At 29.9% G+C, this 16332-nt stretch overlaps 1 protein-coding gene across 1 annotated transcript in view; it reads left to right on the forward strand.

Moving 5' to 3' along the window:
- The window catches only part of LOC107437203 (nose resistant to fluoxetine protein 6), a 62059-nt gene that overhangs the window by 23779 nt on the left and 21948 nt on the right, over positions 1-16332 (forward strand). Inside the window, exon 3 of the mRNA XM_043048748.2 lies at positions 2070-2184. Within this exon, the coding sequence (XP_042904682.1) occupies positions 2070-2184 (115 nt within the window). The remainder of the gene's footprint in view (positions 1-2069; positions 2185-16332) is intronic.

Consider the following 16332-nt stretch of genomic DNA (forward strand, 5'->3'; position numbering starts at 1 on the left):
AATCTAGTCAATTAGTATGAGCTGACGTGTTTTCAAATGGCGAATCCTTCTCAAGGATTGACTTGAATCCATCGACTTTCACTGCTCAAAACGAGTTTTCCGGAAGTTGATTTATTCTTATTTTTTGTCATGTATTTTCGGTGAAGACCGCACAAAATTACCTTCATGAATTCTAACACTTTCTTCTCCTTCGATCGAATTTCTTAACATTTTTATTTTTGTTACCATATGCATTTTGCTCCAATATATGCATAGCGCTGCCTTCAATTTATATATTATTCTAAAAATTTGACTGATCATTTCACTACCATTTCATTTTGCCTGATTTTAGATCAGCTCCAATTTCTGCAAAACATTCCATACGGAAAAATAAAATTTGGAAAAATTCTGGAAAAAAATATATATAATTCTAGTAATAAAAAACAAAACATACTTCATTTAAATCTTAAACCATTCATTTGGTAATTTTCCGTTCATATGGCAACTGTTTACCGGAAATTCTGGTATTTGAAATTATAGTTCTTTCTACCACTCACTTTGTAAAAAATTCAAAACTCAAAGATAAATTTAGCCGAACTAATGGTTTTTATACCATAGTCTAAGTTATCATGATGAAATTACCAAGTCTTATCACAGATTATAAAATCATATTTCATTGATAATTTTACTAAAATATTTACCGAATTGCTTGGGTAAGAACTACCGAGCTTTGTGATCCATGTTTTTTTTTTCAGTGAGTGAAAGTGACATAAAAACTAAAACTTATAGAATTATGGTTAATTTTTCTATCACTTTAGAGACATACCATGAGATAAGTGCCCAATTAATATGAAATTTTGGATAATTTATATGTAGTCAAAGGTTAGATGGCATTGAATGAAATTTATTACATGAAGAATCATATATTAATTTATGTATTTTGCTGCAACTAGAAAGAATGCACCGATAAAATGGAATAAATTTGTATTTCTGTTTTCCTGCACAGGAAACTTCGGTTGAAAATTTTTGTCAGTCAGCACTTATCAGTCAGCAATCATAGGTAATTCAACTAAATAGAAAGGTATGATATACAATGCACAGGGAAAAATGAATCGCCATGAATAACTTTTAATCTAATAATACGTACTAGTACTAAAAATCGTGAAAAGCTCATAAAAATTGAAAACTCTTACGTACAATGATCCAAAGCGAAGCTGACAAAGAAAGAATAACTTTTGATTTAATGATCAGATTGTCACATTCTAAGACTCAATCTTAATGGCTCTAGGGTGTGACCTCAAATAAGCTAATAAAATTTGTGCACACTTTATTTTAAGTTTTGAAATCAGACACAAAAACTTACTTTCTCTGAATATCCATACTTTTTTCCCGGTGGATTTGAATTTCTTACCCTCTAAATGTAAAGAGGTAACCACAATTTTGGAAAATATGATCCTGATAGTTTGATCAAGAGAGCAGTACACAGTTTAGATATCTTAACATTTTTACTTTTTGTTTATTTCGCTATATCTCGAGAACCTTTTGAGCGCACAATTATAAAATTCGTTTATCCAAAGATAATTCCATGCAAAAAAAATTTATAAATAATCCTCATTTATTATTTTTTATAAATTTATTTAATATTAGCAGAAATAATTTTCGATTGTAAGGTACACAAATTTTTGCTTCATTTCAAAAAAAGATAATTTTGTATGATAAATATTTTTTCTTTTTTGCGGGGATGACGCAGGATTTTTGAATAACCGATTTTTTTNTTTTTTTGTGAGAAATTCTTAGGATAGGCGAATTTTATGATCGAGGGCAAAACGTTTAGCTTGAAAAATTCTCTGGTTACGGTGAAATGCGCGAAAAGGTCTGCGTGAACTAATTAGCCTTTTTAAGTTCTCCTCTTCAAATCATTAAGATTGAGTCCTAGCGTATGAAAATCCATTCATTCGATCAGAAGTACAAAGTTAAAAATATTGATTATACATATGATAGTTAACATACTGTTGACTAGAAACTTTTTTTGATAAGAAACTTTTTTTGATAATATATAATTTTTCATATTACTGTTTTTATTGTTTTAGTTTTTACGAAATCTGGTGAAAATAGCTCCAAGAGCAGATGTAGCTGAGCTTCGACTTGGTGTCTGCATTCCATCTGTCTGTGATACGAAAGATCTGCAAACCATTGTAAATGAAAGTAAGACTTCATAGATTTGATCCATAATTAAAAGTAAAAGAAGTAACTAAAATATTCATACTATACAATTTGTTTCACATTCACCACTTTTAATATATATTTTACATTAGTCAAAAATAAAGTAAACAAATATATACATTAGGGGCACTTAAAATAATGTATCAGTGGAGAAATTCAAACCATTATTAAAATATGAAGAATATTTTTTGTAGAAGGCGAAAGTAAAAATAACAAATAGTAATTGCTGTCGGTTGATTTTTGAAAATGCTCCTTAAAACCATCTTTCAAATTTTTTTAGGACAATCAAATAGAGTCTGGTGTTATTAATTTCGCATTCCTAGTTTTAAATTCTTCAAGTACTAGTAATATTTTTTCTGCATTGCTAAGTTATTAATTTATGCCCCTCAGCATGTACATATTTCGTACATATTTTATACATGTATACATTTTATGCAATATTTCGATATTTTTTATATTGTATTTTAAAAATAAATACCAAGGGGGAAATAATAAGACACCCTTAATATTCAGACTTATTCCCTTGAAGAAATTAGTGGAGAACAATATTCTGTATAAGTTATTCAATACTAATCAGAAATTTTGCATTTGTATATTAAGAAATATGTATGAATACATTTTTGGTTAAAAGTGCCCGATGCAAAATACTCGAGCATTTATATTCAAACATTTCTGAAAAGAAGAGTTTCTTAGTTTTTTTTTTCCTTGAAACTTCTTCTCATATGAAAAGTTTGAACGTGACCTTTGTATTTAGATCACTTTTTTATATAAATTATATGTGACCTTTGTATGTAAGTTATAATTACAGCTCTATTAATCGTAAAAAAATAATTATAGTTTTATTCATTCTCAAATGACGGAAAAATCAAATAATATCATTAATAAACAAAAAAAAGACTTTGGGTGACATCAGCATAAAATTAAAAGAATCTGTAACAAGCATTTACCTATAAAATATTTATTCATCATTCGTTTAGCAGTATTTACCAGTAATATTTATTTATTCACCCTTCTCAATGCTATTCTCTCTTATTATTTTTATTTTTAGTATGTTTCAAAACTACAGGTTTTTAACTAAAAGTAGTAATCTTCTAGTTTGTTATAAAGTCATCTTACTGTATTGCTGTATGACACTTTAGGATAAGCACATATAGTTACCGTTACACAGTTTTCAAACACTAAATAAGTTATATTTACCTTGTTAATAAGTTACATTTTATATGATAAAGTTTATATGAAACAGCATTCGGTCAAGGTTTGCAATAAAAATAATGAATACAAAATAACTATTTAAAATTATAAAGCAATATTTAGAAATAACATTCTGCACAACTGCTAAATAATCTCTTTTGCAAAAAACGCTTAATTTTGATAGTAGTAAACTAAAAATGAATTTGGAATTTAAGATACATGTACGGGGATGAATTTACAAGGGAAACCAAGCGAAATCTCTATGTTTAAATTTTTTCCCAATATTATCAAAAAATAAAAGTTTGGAAACAAATTTATGTTAATACAATAAAAAATTTTGGAATCTTTCAAACAAATTTTATCTCAAGCAAATAAACTTGAGATAAAATTTTGCTTAAACATCGGTAATGCATTAAATAAATTCAAGAAATCATGACGATTGAAAAGCAAAACAAGCAAGGATTGGATCCCGTAGTTGGGTTATAAATATATATAAAGATAAAGTATTATGTATTGAGATTATATGCTTGTGAAAACGCTTATGAATTTTTATTTCTCATTAGTTTTCATACAAAAACTTTCCGTACTTAAATTTGCTTTACAAAGCATATTAAAGAAATTAAATTTCTTAAGGATTTCTGTATAGGAACTGATCAGGTCTGTTACCAGAAATAGGATTAGATAAAGAGATATGCTGGAGGCCTTATGTGTCCGAAAGCACGATAAGGACAAGTAAAGGACTCCTCATATTTTAAACTAAGGGTTGTGAGGCACACGAAAAAAGTTTAGAAGCCCTAGAGAGAGACAGAGAGAGAGAGAGAGAGAGAGAGAGCTTCTCAATCGCCATGATTTCTTCCCTACTGCGCATTTTTTGTTTCTTACGTTGGACTACTAAAGTGGTCTGTGTGAAGGCCTTCTCTATTCTCGGAGGTATTGAGTCAAACTCCTTACCAGCCTTTTTTTTTCTTTGATCATTTCTTCACACTTTCTAACTCTGATGACTGTTCTACTCCATTATGCGGGTGCAAAACAATTGTTATAAAATTATTTATTTTTATTATATGAACTTAAGTCAAACTAAATTTTATGATAAACCGGGGATAATTGACTAAGCCAAAAAATTCTTTTAATTTTGAATACCAAAGCTTATTGATTTATTTCGCTCTAAACAATATAAAAAATTTTATGCCGTCATGCTTTTAATTTATATTCATAGCACTCAAACCTTTTAAGGAAGTAATAGATTTAGGAATATCAAAAAATCTTACCCTTTTTACCAATGATCACGTGTTTATTCACATGGTGAAGATTACGTAACAATACTAAGGCATAATTATAATTCAAGGCACGATTCTCTGCTTACAATTGACGCAAATTCTTAGGTACGATGGAGAAAAAATACATGTTATACGGAATATAAAGTAACTGGCGAATTCTTTCCGAATGTAAAATTCATATAGTAACAATAAAATTTCTCTGCATCGGTGCTCAGTTTCGATTGTATACAGCGTCAGTGAAAAAGCATGAAGCTTTGAATAATGTATACTAAACTGAAAAAGTTTAAATCGACTTTTCGGCGTTAGGCTTTTTCCAAGCATTTTCAATCAACAAACATCTTCTGCAGTGAAAGTTGGAAACACTATTAAATCGCCCACAGACATAATGTAAATTAGTGATAAATTTCCATCCAGTTACCTAACCTCCGTCAGTTGCAATGCGTGAATTAATTATTTACATTAGTAAGTCATATTTCTAATCGAAATTAACTTCTCTGATTTAAAATCAGCTTTTTTTCAGTAAATAAATAAGAATTCGTGTGTTGTTTTCTATCGATGAAATTTTCCAATTTTTAGTAAATCTCGTTTGTTTTTTCTTTAGTACCTATTTTTGAATGAGTTTACGTTATTTCCATAGTTCTTAAAATTTGATGAATAAAATTTTTTTAGATTATATAAAAGTCTAAGAAAAATAACTATGTTTGCTTAATGTTGTCGTAATTTTTAAAAGAAATCCTGAAGGCACAGATGTACTTTTCACTTATTTTTATCAGTATAGATAACGAGGGTCATTTTTTTCATTAGCGTATAATTTACACAAAATATATTATGAATATCCGTAATGCAATAATATCACAAACGCATAAGTTCCTTTAAATTGCAAAATAGCCACCATTGAAGATGAGTTTCCGCTTTGCAAAATACTTCTAGTGTTGCCAACGGACCCTACAAAATACTGCTCAATTTAAAGAACCACATAAGAGAAATATATTTACATACCATGTATTTAGAATTACGTATTTTATAAATTGGGTTTTATTAATATTAATTAGTATTAGGAATTTGACAAAGAGGAAAAGCAAAAATGGCAAAGAATTTGAGATTATGCCTTCATGTTTAAGATGGCATTATGCATAGGTTTATTTAAAAGTTTCCTGGAAAGCATGAATGCATATTTTAGCTTTAGAGATAGTTTTCTTAATGCTGGTTCAAACTACAATTGCATAGTTTGCAAAGTATTCCGTATTCATTTGGTTTAAAAATTATTACATCCTCATAAGACGTTAATTTCGATAACTGAATATTTTATCAGGTAGTTTGACATTCACTACAGTGCTTATCAAATGGAGCGAAATGAAAATATAATTTTTTTCATAACAACTGTGCTTTCATTCGTTCTAGGCCTAAATATACAATCATAAATGCAGTATATCTTCATCTCATAGAAATGAACTCTTCAATACGCTTTGGCATAGACTCTGTAGATATTAGAGTGCGTATTCTTGACTTTAATCATCATGATCAAAGCTTTTTTTAAATTTATAACATTATTATAATATGTTATAATAATAATATAATTACAATGTATAATTATAATATATAATAATAACACTGTATATAGTTATACTATATAACATTGTTTACAGTGCTACTATCATACAATTCATGCTACCTGTCTGACTCCACAAAATAGTTCAGAAGTTCTCATTTATAAATTTTGACTAGAGGCCAAGACGCATAGAAAATTCTTCGTTTTTTTTTTCATTTTTATACCGTCGTTGAGCAGTCGACACATTTTTTGAGTTTATGACTACTAATGTTCAACTCCGTACATTTGTAATTTCGGGCCCTATTCAGAAGACAAGGGAACTCCTGGATCAGGTATTGGGAAATATTTGTCCTCTCGAAAAAATTCTTTATAGAACTAACCAGTATTTGCGTTACATGGAGATGGAAAACACAAAAAGCACCTACGGTTAGCCTGATGGCAGTCTACCACTGAGGCTATTTTAAGTCGTAATCGATGCGAGCCGGGTGCGGAATTTGAAACGATCAATCATCGTTGGGATTCTAACTCGGTGCACCTTATTGGGAGTCGAATGCACTATCCCCTGATCCAGCAAGACTCTAAAATAGTGCTCGTTAGAAGTGAGTTTCGAACCCACACCCACATTCGTGGACCAAAAATTGGCGTTGTAATATTTCTCTATTGTTATATATTTACTCTGTTGTTAAGCATTATATATCATGCTTCACAGGAGACGTTAATATTACAGAGCCGTTTGCTAAGAAATTAGTACGAGCCAGTTTATTCTAAAGAGTTTTTTAAGGCATTCATTCTACACAGAATAATTTTTATTTAATTTCGTTGCATAATTTATTTTTTTATTTATATTAATTATTAATTTCATTTATTTATTCATTTCATTTATTTATTCGTTTCATTTATTTATTCATTTCATTTATTTATTCATTTCATTTATTGTTTGTTTGCTTATTATTGTTTAAGAAATTTTATAAGATTTTTAAAATATAAAAGGTAGTTTGAAAAGAGAGCTAATTTAAAATAATGCTAACTAAGAAACTAGTTCTACAAGGTCAGTGACTTAGCAAAGTAGTTACTGATTATTCCTTTTGAATTTTTCGCATAAATTTATCATTTTGTTCAAATTTAGGATTCAAAATGAACGAGGATAATATGCAAGTCATAAAATACTTTAAGTACAGCTAAAACTATGCATATAAAGTATGAAATTTTTTTAAGAGAAAATCAGCTAGAGCATATCTTTGAAACAATCTAGAATTAACAATTCCATCTGATAAGAGTGTTTTGGCTTCTTCATCATTTGAAATTTTAATTCCGCTTTAACTTTTGTTTCGTGTTTTCTTTCACAAAATTGAATAAATTTTCAACTAAATCATAAGTTTCTGTTTTTTATCTCTCTCATTATTAATCTCGAGAAATAGCTACTCTATTTGAAAAACATCACGTGATCAAATTTTTAAACTTGATTCATCATGTCATACACATTTTTTATTTGCATTATATAACTTCAAGTTATCCCCTTAGAAACGTGTAATGAAGAACAATATATCAAATTTGTTTTTCAAATATTTATAATATAATAGAGCATTTTATTTATAATATACTAGAGAATATAGGCATATCTGCTTTATTTTTTAAAAAAAATAATAATAAGTGTTTAAGAATATTTTTTTAACTTCTTGACAGAGAGCGTTTTTTTTTTCTCTGCCAAGGCATGATGCAGTCTAGTTATACACATTTGATTACTATTATTGATTACCATTATATATTACTGTTTCGATCAATATTTGAACACTTTTTTTTACCTAAAAAGCTAGAGTATCTAAAAAGATGGAAAATGGAAGGCAGCATACTATCCCTTCTTTTAGCTTTCTGGTTATTGCACTTGTATAAAGCCGCACTTCAGGTTGCCTTCTTCATTTCAAAGTTAGCATATTTCCATGCGTTATGTGTTTTTTAAGAAAAGTGTAAAGAACGACATTCTACCGAATATGATCATTAGCAAAATAAAAATACATTATGCGTGTCTTTGATAGAACTTAAATTCCGTGATTTTGCTGACTATTAACATCTACAAACGCAGCTCCGTGTGGTCGAGCGTCATCATGCAGTAAGGCGAATCGGGTCACTATCGATCATCAGAGTTGTCCCAAATAGTTATGATTACATGTAATCTTGATTATAGTCAGAGTAATTTACTACTAAATTCAATCGCATTTTGCCTTACTCAGCCCTACTTTGCTTTTAGTATGTCGGCTGAAAAACAATGAATTGTTCAGCGCTTGTCTAACATGACACCTTCCTCTGGTCGGTAGGGCGCTGGGCCCATATCCAAGAGATCGTGGGTTCGATCCTCGCCGGCCGAAGACACCCCGCGTAGTAAATGGTGACTGATGCACGTTAAATCTGTCGAGTCTCAAAGTCCTCCATGTTCCCACAACAAATCAATACCTCTGGGGGTACTGATCCAGGAGTTTCCTTGTCTTCTGGATTGGTTCAAAATTACAAGGCTACGGAGTTGAACATTAGTAGTCATAAACCCATGAAATTGGGTCGGCTGTTCAACGACGGTTATAAAATAAAATAACTGTCATTGAACAGCCGACCCAGTTTTGAGTTTACGACTGCCAATGTTCCGTCAATGTAAGACAACTCCGTAGCTTTGAATCCAATCCAGAAGATAAGAGAAATTCTGGATCAAGTATTGGTATAAGTTTTACCATCGTGGAGGACTTTTTTGATAAAACTAACCCGCATTCGAGTTACATTGAGAGGAAAACCGTGAAAACCTCCCACAGGGGGCTCTAACTCATGATCTTACTACTACTGAGAATATTTTACGTCAGCACTGAGGTCTGTGAGAGATGGGTGTGGAATTTATATCGACCACCCATCTCTGGGGTTGAACTTGGGTCACCTCATTGGGAGGCGAGTGGTCTATCGCCCTAGCCACCCTGACTTTGCTCGGGTTGGGTTTTTGCAGGTACTGGCGATCGCAAAAACTCTTTGAGAATGGCTTCATTGTAGCGTGGAATAGGGGTACCATGCTAGAAATAAACAACTGAATGTTTTCACATAACTCCTGAACGTTTTACTAAATCATCGCATGATAATTTTACCAGCTAAAGGTTTATTAAATAAGATTAAACACAACACTTATATGATTCTGTTTCTTGTGACAGCAACCAATAATAGAATATTTGATTCATTAAACACTTATTTGAACGTCCGATATTCCCCTGATTTTCGAGATGATTCAAAGATGAATCCTGAAGTTCTACTGTAGAATAATTGAACTTGTAAGCCATATGAATGTTTTTCATGACACTTTAACAATTCAAGTTCGCCTGCTATCGACCTTTGCGTATTAAGTCAGGAAGATGCAACTTTCATTTGACAAGAGAGAACCCCAAGGATGAAAGAACGTTTTAGCTCAAAACCTCACGGATAGATGGCAGCACCACTTATTCGTGAGACCACTTTCACAATTTTTACATAGATCTGAGGAGGAAGGAGATTTTCTTTAAATCCCTTAATTCATGGTACAGCAGTGACCGGCCACTGGACTTCCGATTCTACAGATTTTACAAACACGTATATCGCATGTACTCGGTGATCTTAGCAAAGTCGATGATCGAACCCTGACTGCTGCTAACCTCTGGGCTACCACGAACCCAGAAAACCATATTTTTACAGAACTCGATGTAAAAAATACTAATTAATTCGTTACGACTCTTTTTTCTACAATAATTCCTTTTATTAAAAATAAAGATTTATTTTTTTTAATTAACAAAACGGTAATTATTGTGAAAAATTTCGGAATAGATTCAAAAGGATAAAAATTAACTCGTTACCCAATAAATCACGCTATTTCCTTTATGAAATCAAGTTTAGTTAAACTTATTGTTTTCTCAAATGCGATAGCAAGTAGTAGATCAAGGACATCACAGTCAACTATTTTTTACAGATTTAAGGTCAGTCCACTTCGTATTTTTAAAACTCCCTTTACTACTTACTGCACAGTCATCTGACCTTTCTTTTATACACTACTTGAAAGTGACCTTTAAAAATTAAACTTTTTTATTTCACATTGCATTTTTTGACCATAGTTAGTTACATGAAATTTTAAATTATAACATTAAAAAATAAAAGCGAGGAATTGTTTAAAAATAATTAAAATTCGTTAAAAAAATTTCAATTAGTTTATTTAGGGGGAACTTTTGAATAATGATTTTTTTCTCTCATAAGTAGAACATTAGGCATTGTTTTAAATTTAACATTACATGAATCTGTTTTTTTTTCAAATATTTGTGATATATAATAGTTATCTCAAAATCACTGAATCACTCTTTTAAAATAAAAATTACTTAAAAAATTGCAGGATAATATATTTTAAAAAATTGCAGGATAATATATTTTAGTTATTTGGATTTTACGGTAAAATGGATTTTTCGGAAGATGAACCCAAAGTGTTGGTACTTAATTGCAAAATTTGATCTGGAATATTTTACAGTATGGTTGAATTCAGACTGTTTCGATCTACATTAAGCCTCTACTTTAAGCAGTAATTTGATTTGAAAATTTTTACATTTTATGTTTGCGTGAGAAAGGGAGAAGAGAATTTTCAATTTAAATTTTTTAATATATTCTTAGTTTGCATTTATTTCTCCCCATGAGTTTAAGGCGATACTTTAACCCTTATACCAGATGAGGTAGAGTACACTTTCGGAAGAGTATTTTCAACATTGAACCATAAATCAGCAAGATTACTGTAAACTCAATAATGTGCTAAATTGAACCATGTTTAAATAGAAGTTGAACCATATGTGCAGCCAAAATTAACATGGTTTCATATCCACGATAATACGATTCTTTCGGAGTAATTCTGTTACTCCGAAAGAAGATTGCAGTCAATTTGCTCTATATTATTGTTTAAAAGTTTTTAAATTTCTGAGAGTTTATTGAAGCACTCATTCCATAAAAAAATTATTTAAAAATCTCTTTTCCTCATATTTGCCATCTTTATTTTGAAAATCTCATAATATCGCGTTCGAATCTGAATTGAAATATTAAAAAAAAAAACATCTCATGAAAATTTTATGCAGTATCAAACTGTTTTATGTCCAAAATAGCATCTTTGAAAGCATTTTCTAAAACATATGAAAAATATAATACTTATAGAGGAAATTAAAATCATTTGTGAAATATAAAAGGAATATTTAATTTTATGTGAAATGCATTGCTATTCATCGCAACAAATTTTTCCGACAACGTTTCTTTTATAACCTTCTATTCAATGTTCTACGACAGCAGCACATACATATTAACTTAAATTTTCCCTGAGGCAGTTGGTTAGTTGCACCTGAGAGATGGTGAAAAGTTCTTTTTTAAACGGCTAGTTTCAGAAGTACATTTCATGTTTACATAATTTTTTCCTCCACGTATTCCAAGGTTTAGGACTAGTAGAAACTCTTAGCTCCTGGCATATATTTTTGAAAAATTAGCTGCCTTTTTCTTATTGCAAGATATATATCTATCGTCTTTAAACAGTAAACATTAGTAGGGTAGGCTCTGTTCTCTTTGTCTTTCTTTGATGTCCATTTTTCCAGTTTTTCTATCTTTTTAGATGTCGATTTGGTTGTGTGGTTTTTAAACTATGATTGACTCACTAATAAGAGATTCCACTAACTCATTACCTTGCAATATGATTAACAGGAGGGGAAGAATATGCCCCTTTGCAATTCTCACTTCGATTTAGTTGGCTGTTTATTTTTGACAAGGGTGAAGCTGACCCCAATTCATCTACTTTTTAGCAAGTAAAACTATAAAAACCTTTGCGAGATCTAAAAAAAAAAAAAGAAGAATGAAGTGATGAACCTTAGACCGCATGTACCTTGGACCAGTGTTGCTATTTGCTGCAGATAGTGGAGAAATTTTGCATTGAGTAGTTAGTACCTGTAACAACTAGTACTATAAGCTGTATTAGTGTATAAGGAGTTCCAAGAATGTGCTTCGGAGCTTTTTATTTTTATTTTTCAGTTGATTAGTAATTCTTTAATTAATTTTTTTTTTTGAAAATTAAGCCCTAAAATTTTTAGATTTTAAAACAGAAACGAAGTAGATCTGCATCAAAAAGATAAAATACTATTATTATTACTCTTTAAGCTAAATACCAATTATTTTCTGTTACTTTTGTTGGAAATAATAAAATAAATGAAGGTGTATTTTTATTTTACCTTAAACCAAGTATGTGCAACAGGTCCAATAAGCATAAATATATTTCGCTATGAGTCATAGCACTCATAATGGTACATATAAAAAAATTTATAATGTTAATAAAACTTTAAATTATTGAAATACCTTTCTGATATATAGTAATAAGCATGTAATCCAAAGAATAATATTCAAGGAACCAAGGTGCAACATCATGTTGTATCTTGATCTGATTTTCTTCGCTTAAAAAAAATCGGAAACAAAATTCTGAATTGTGCACTGTAAAAAATTCCAGATTACGATAAAGTGTCTAAAGTTCTTTAAGTGAATCATCCATTTTTACCGTAAATTCATTTCTGCCGTAAAATACTCTACCGTATTTTTTTCAGAAATAATTATTTAATAAGAGTAATTCAGTGATTTTACGGTAATTATTGTAAAAATTACGGTATATCAGATTTTTCATTCCGTAGCATATTCAGATAAAAACAAATTTTACGGTAAAATGTACCGGCACTCTGAATCCCAGTATTTTTTTACTGTAAAATCTGTAGTTTTTTACAGTGTAGGACAAAATTTGTTCATGAAAAAAATATATTAATAGACACCAGTAAAATGTCTTTCCCGCAATTGAGTTATTACTTTGATTTATTACTTATACATTAAAAAAAATATAGAAAAATAATTAGAATTATCCCAAGGTCTAATACTCTCCCCTGCAAATGATGAAAAATATATACTACAATAATGCCTCCAAAATACTACATACTATCAATAATATATACTGCAACATATGCTATAATATAGCAATATATACTATCAGTTACTGCGCATACAATATTTTAGCTTTTTCTTTTGTTAGTATAATGCTTAAAAGTCTGTACCTCATATGACCCCAACACGAAAAAAGAGCGTACTATGTGTCTATATATGATATTTTTTTTAAAAAACACATTATGACCTAACAAGTTGTTAAGTTTTTAAGAGATTTGAAACCCTTCACATACTTCAATTGCTTGAAACTGTATTTATATATTATTTCATGACTATAAAATTTTAAGTACCTTCAATAAAATAATTTAAAGAACAAGATGCTATAGTTTGGATCTTAAAATTCCGCACGATAAAAAAAATAACAACTGTCTACAAAAAGTATTAACAACTTTCTCTTTGAATGCGTCAGGCCTTAATATTGCTAAGTGACAATATCATTTTATACTTTTCAAATAAGTACGTGACGTTTCAATAGCAAAGTATTCTACAGCTTGCGTTTTATTGACCATTTGCAACAGTAAGAAAAACGTGAGTATTTTAATAACTTGATGCTTCTTAAGCCTAACCTTGAACCCCTTTGTCAACTATTAAATTTCAACAAGCATATCTCTAAAACGATCCGTTAAAACCCGTACCCCTATTGCCTGGTATGATATAACCAACTACGATATCAAAAACGATGAGCATGCGAATTTGGCGGCAACTGTACAGAAGAAATGTCAGAAGGTTACATTTTTGACAACGCTTTCATTCATTCGAAAGTGATCCATGGGTTAACATGGAAATTAATCAAAATTGCTTTTAAATTGATGAATTCTATTTAAAGTTGCTGAAATTCATTTTCCGGATGTTAAAACCTTGTCTGACACAAATAAATGATTTGTATTACCATATCACGAATTTAGCATTCCGAAATATTAGAAAATGTCCCCAACGATGACGTGTCAATCTTACGGGTCACGAGCCACCTTATAATTAGAAACTTATAAAATTATCATTATTAGCCACGTGAATATAAAAAAACGCTTATTTTCAAGACTTTGTAGAAAATGGGCGCCTATTTTTACACAATTGAAACATATCGACTGTTATTGCCCATTTGCATAGTTTTAAAGCTAGAAAAGTTTTTTAATCAAATAAGTAAATATAATGTTTATTGAAGTTATACTTCTTATGCGACTTCCAACAAGGTTGCGTTAAACGTTTAACGCTACATTTTTATTGGCCGGGAAATCACGTGGTAGGATCCAGTTTTCCCTCATTCATTTCCATATTGTTTTGGTTCTCACTAGCATAAAAATAATAAAAGTCATAAAAGTATTGTTTTTCTATAAATATTTTTTTAGTTTGTTTTGATACACATATAATTTAATAGGGTAGTATTTTTTATTTTCAAATTTAGTGGATAACAATTGTAAAAAATGAGTGAAAACAATCCCACGGACAATGCGACGGATTTAAGGTTATGTCAAGGTACGTCTCTTGTGAATATCAATTGATTGTTAGGTTTTCTCTTCTGAAATTACATTATGACGCATTCACATACATTATTAATACAAATACATTTTCCAGGGCGAGACGATGAGGCAACCACAAGCACTGGCTCAAGAGGGAAAAATGCACAATATTACCGTTATTACAGAGCACGGAAGAGAGCGAAGCAGGAAAAAGAGTCGTTGAATAGAACTAGTGATCCTTCTACGACTGCTGATTCTTCTACAATTAACGTCGCAGGTTACGAAGTTTAACTTCTTCCGTGCGGAGGGACTGCACGCACTGTTTTTTTTTTATTTATATAACTTTTAATTGATCCTAATTGCAGTTTAAAATTTTATTGCTCATTTTTTACACATTATATAAATTCTACACTTGCTACATCTTTTTACAACAAAAAAAAGAAATCGACGAAAGTATGTTTAGTAGATATATGATATAATATTGTTTAAGGAAAACAATTACAAGACGTTTACAAAAATAAAATAATTTTTTTCTGAAATTAAAAGGTATGAAGGAAGATTTTGAAAACTTTAATATTATTTTTTTTATCCTATACAACTTTTTCACGTTACAGAGTTTGTGACAAACAATCTCATAACAGAGATTGTGACAAACAATCTCATTTCAGAGATTGCGACGAACAATCTCATTAAAAAGATTATGACAAACGATCTCATTACTGACATTGGAACATACAATCTCATTGCTGAGATTGTGACATTTTCGGCTCACTCCAAAGATGATATTACTATCTGCGACAAAAAAAATTTTAAAAAACACTAATAATGAAGTTTTTAAACTTCTTCCAAAAATTTTAATTTTTTCAAGTTTATGCTTGTTTACATTTACTGTTTTTTTTAATAAAAACTTACCTCAACTATTAAAAACTCACATAATTCCTAAAATATAAAAGACGGCCAAAATCAAAAAATAAAACCAAAGTTCTCTTTTATGAGGAAATGAAGAAGATCATTTATTACCATGCAATGTCAAATTAAACATTTACTTGCTTTGTATTCATTTGCAACCATCTCATATCTAAATGGAAACGGAATAACAACAAAAACGTATTTAAAAGCAGCAAATAAATACATTATCCTTGAAATTTTAGAAGACTTAGCGTTTTGACCTTTCAATTAGAAATCAAGATAAAAACTCTGTAGTAAACATATTATATCAGCGATGCATTCTAATGTAGAAAAAGGGTACGCTTAAGCATTTAAATTTTAAAAAAATACCATCCATTCATCTTTTCCTTCGCATGCGTAAGAAATATTAAGATGTTATCTGTAAGACAGATGAGTCCTGCAAATTGAAATTCGTATCTTAAAATATTAAAATTAATCATGAAGTATATTGAAAATGGAATTTATTGAAAATTTATTGTAAATAGAAACAGAAAGATTTTCTTTTAATAAAAAAAAAATACATGTTATGACTTCTATTTGAATCGTTCTGATACCAGATATGAGACAATACTCAAAACACTTTTAAATTTACTGCAAAGTTATTGAAACCCCCTAAAAAAATTTCACCTTCATTGTTCTAGACAACAATTGTCTGCAGACTCAAGTATTTAGTTTAAAGTTCAAGATTTAATCCAGTTTTTCTCTATTCATATTCTTTTCCCTT

The sequence above is a fragment of the Parasteatoda tepidariorum genome, chromosome 4, assembly GCF_043381705.1.
Source record: "Parasteatoda tepidariorum isolate YZ-2023 chromosome 4, CAS_Ptep_4.0, whole genome shotgun sequence".
Taxonomy (NCBI): Eukaryota; Metazoa; Arthropoda; class Arachnida; order Araneae; family Theridiidae; genus Parasteatoda; species Parasteatoda tepidariorum.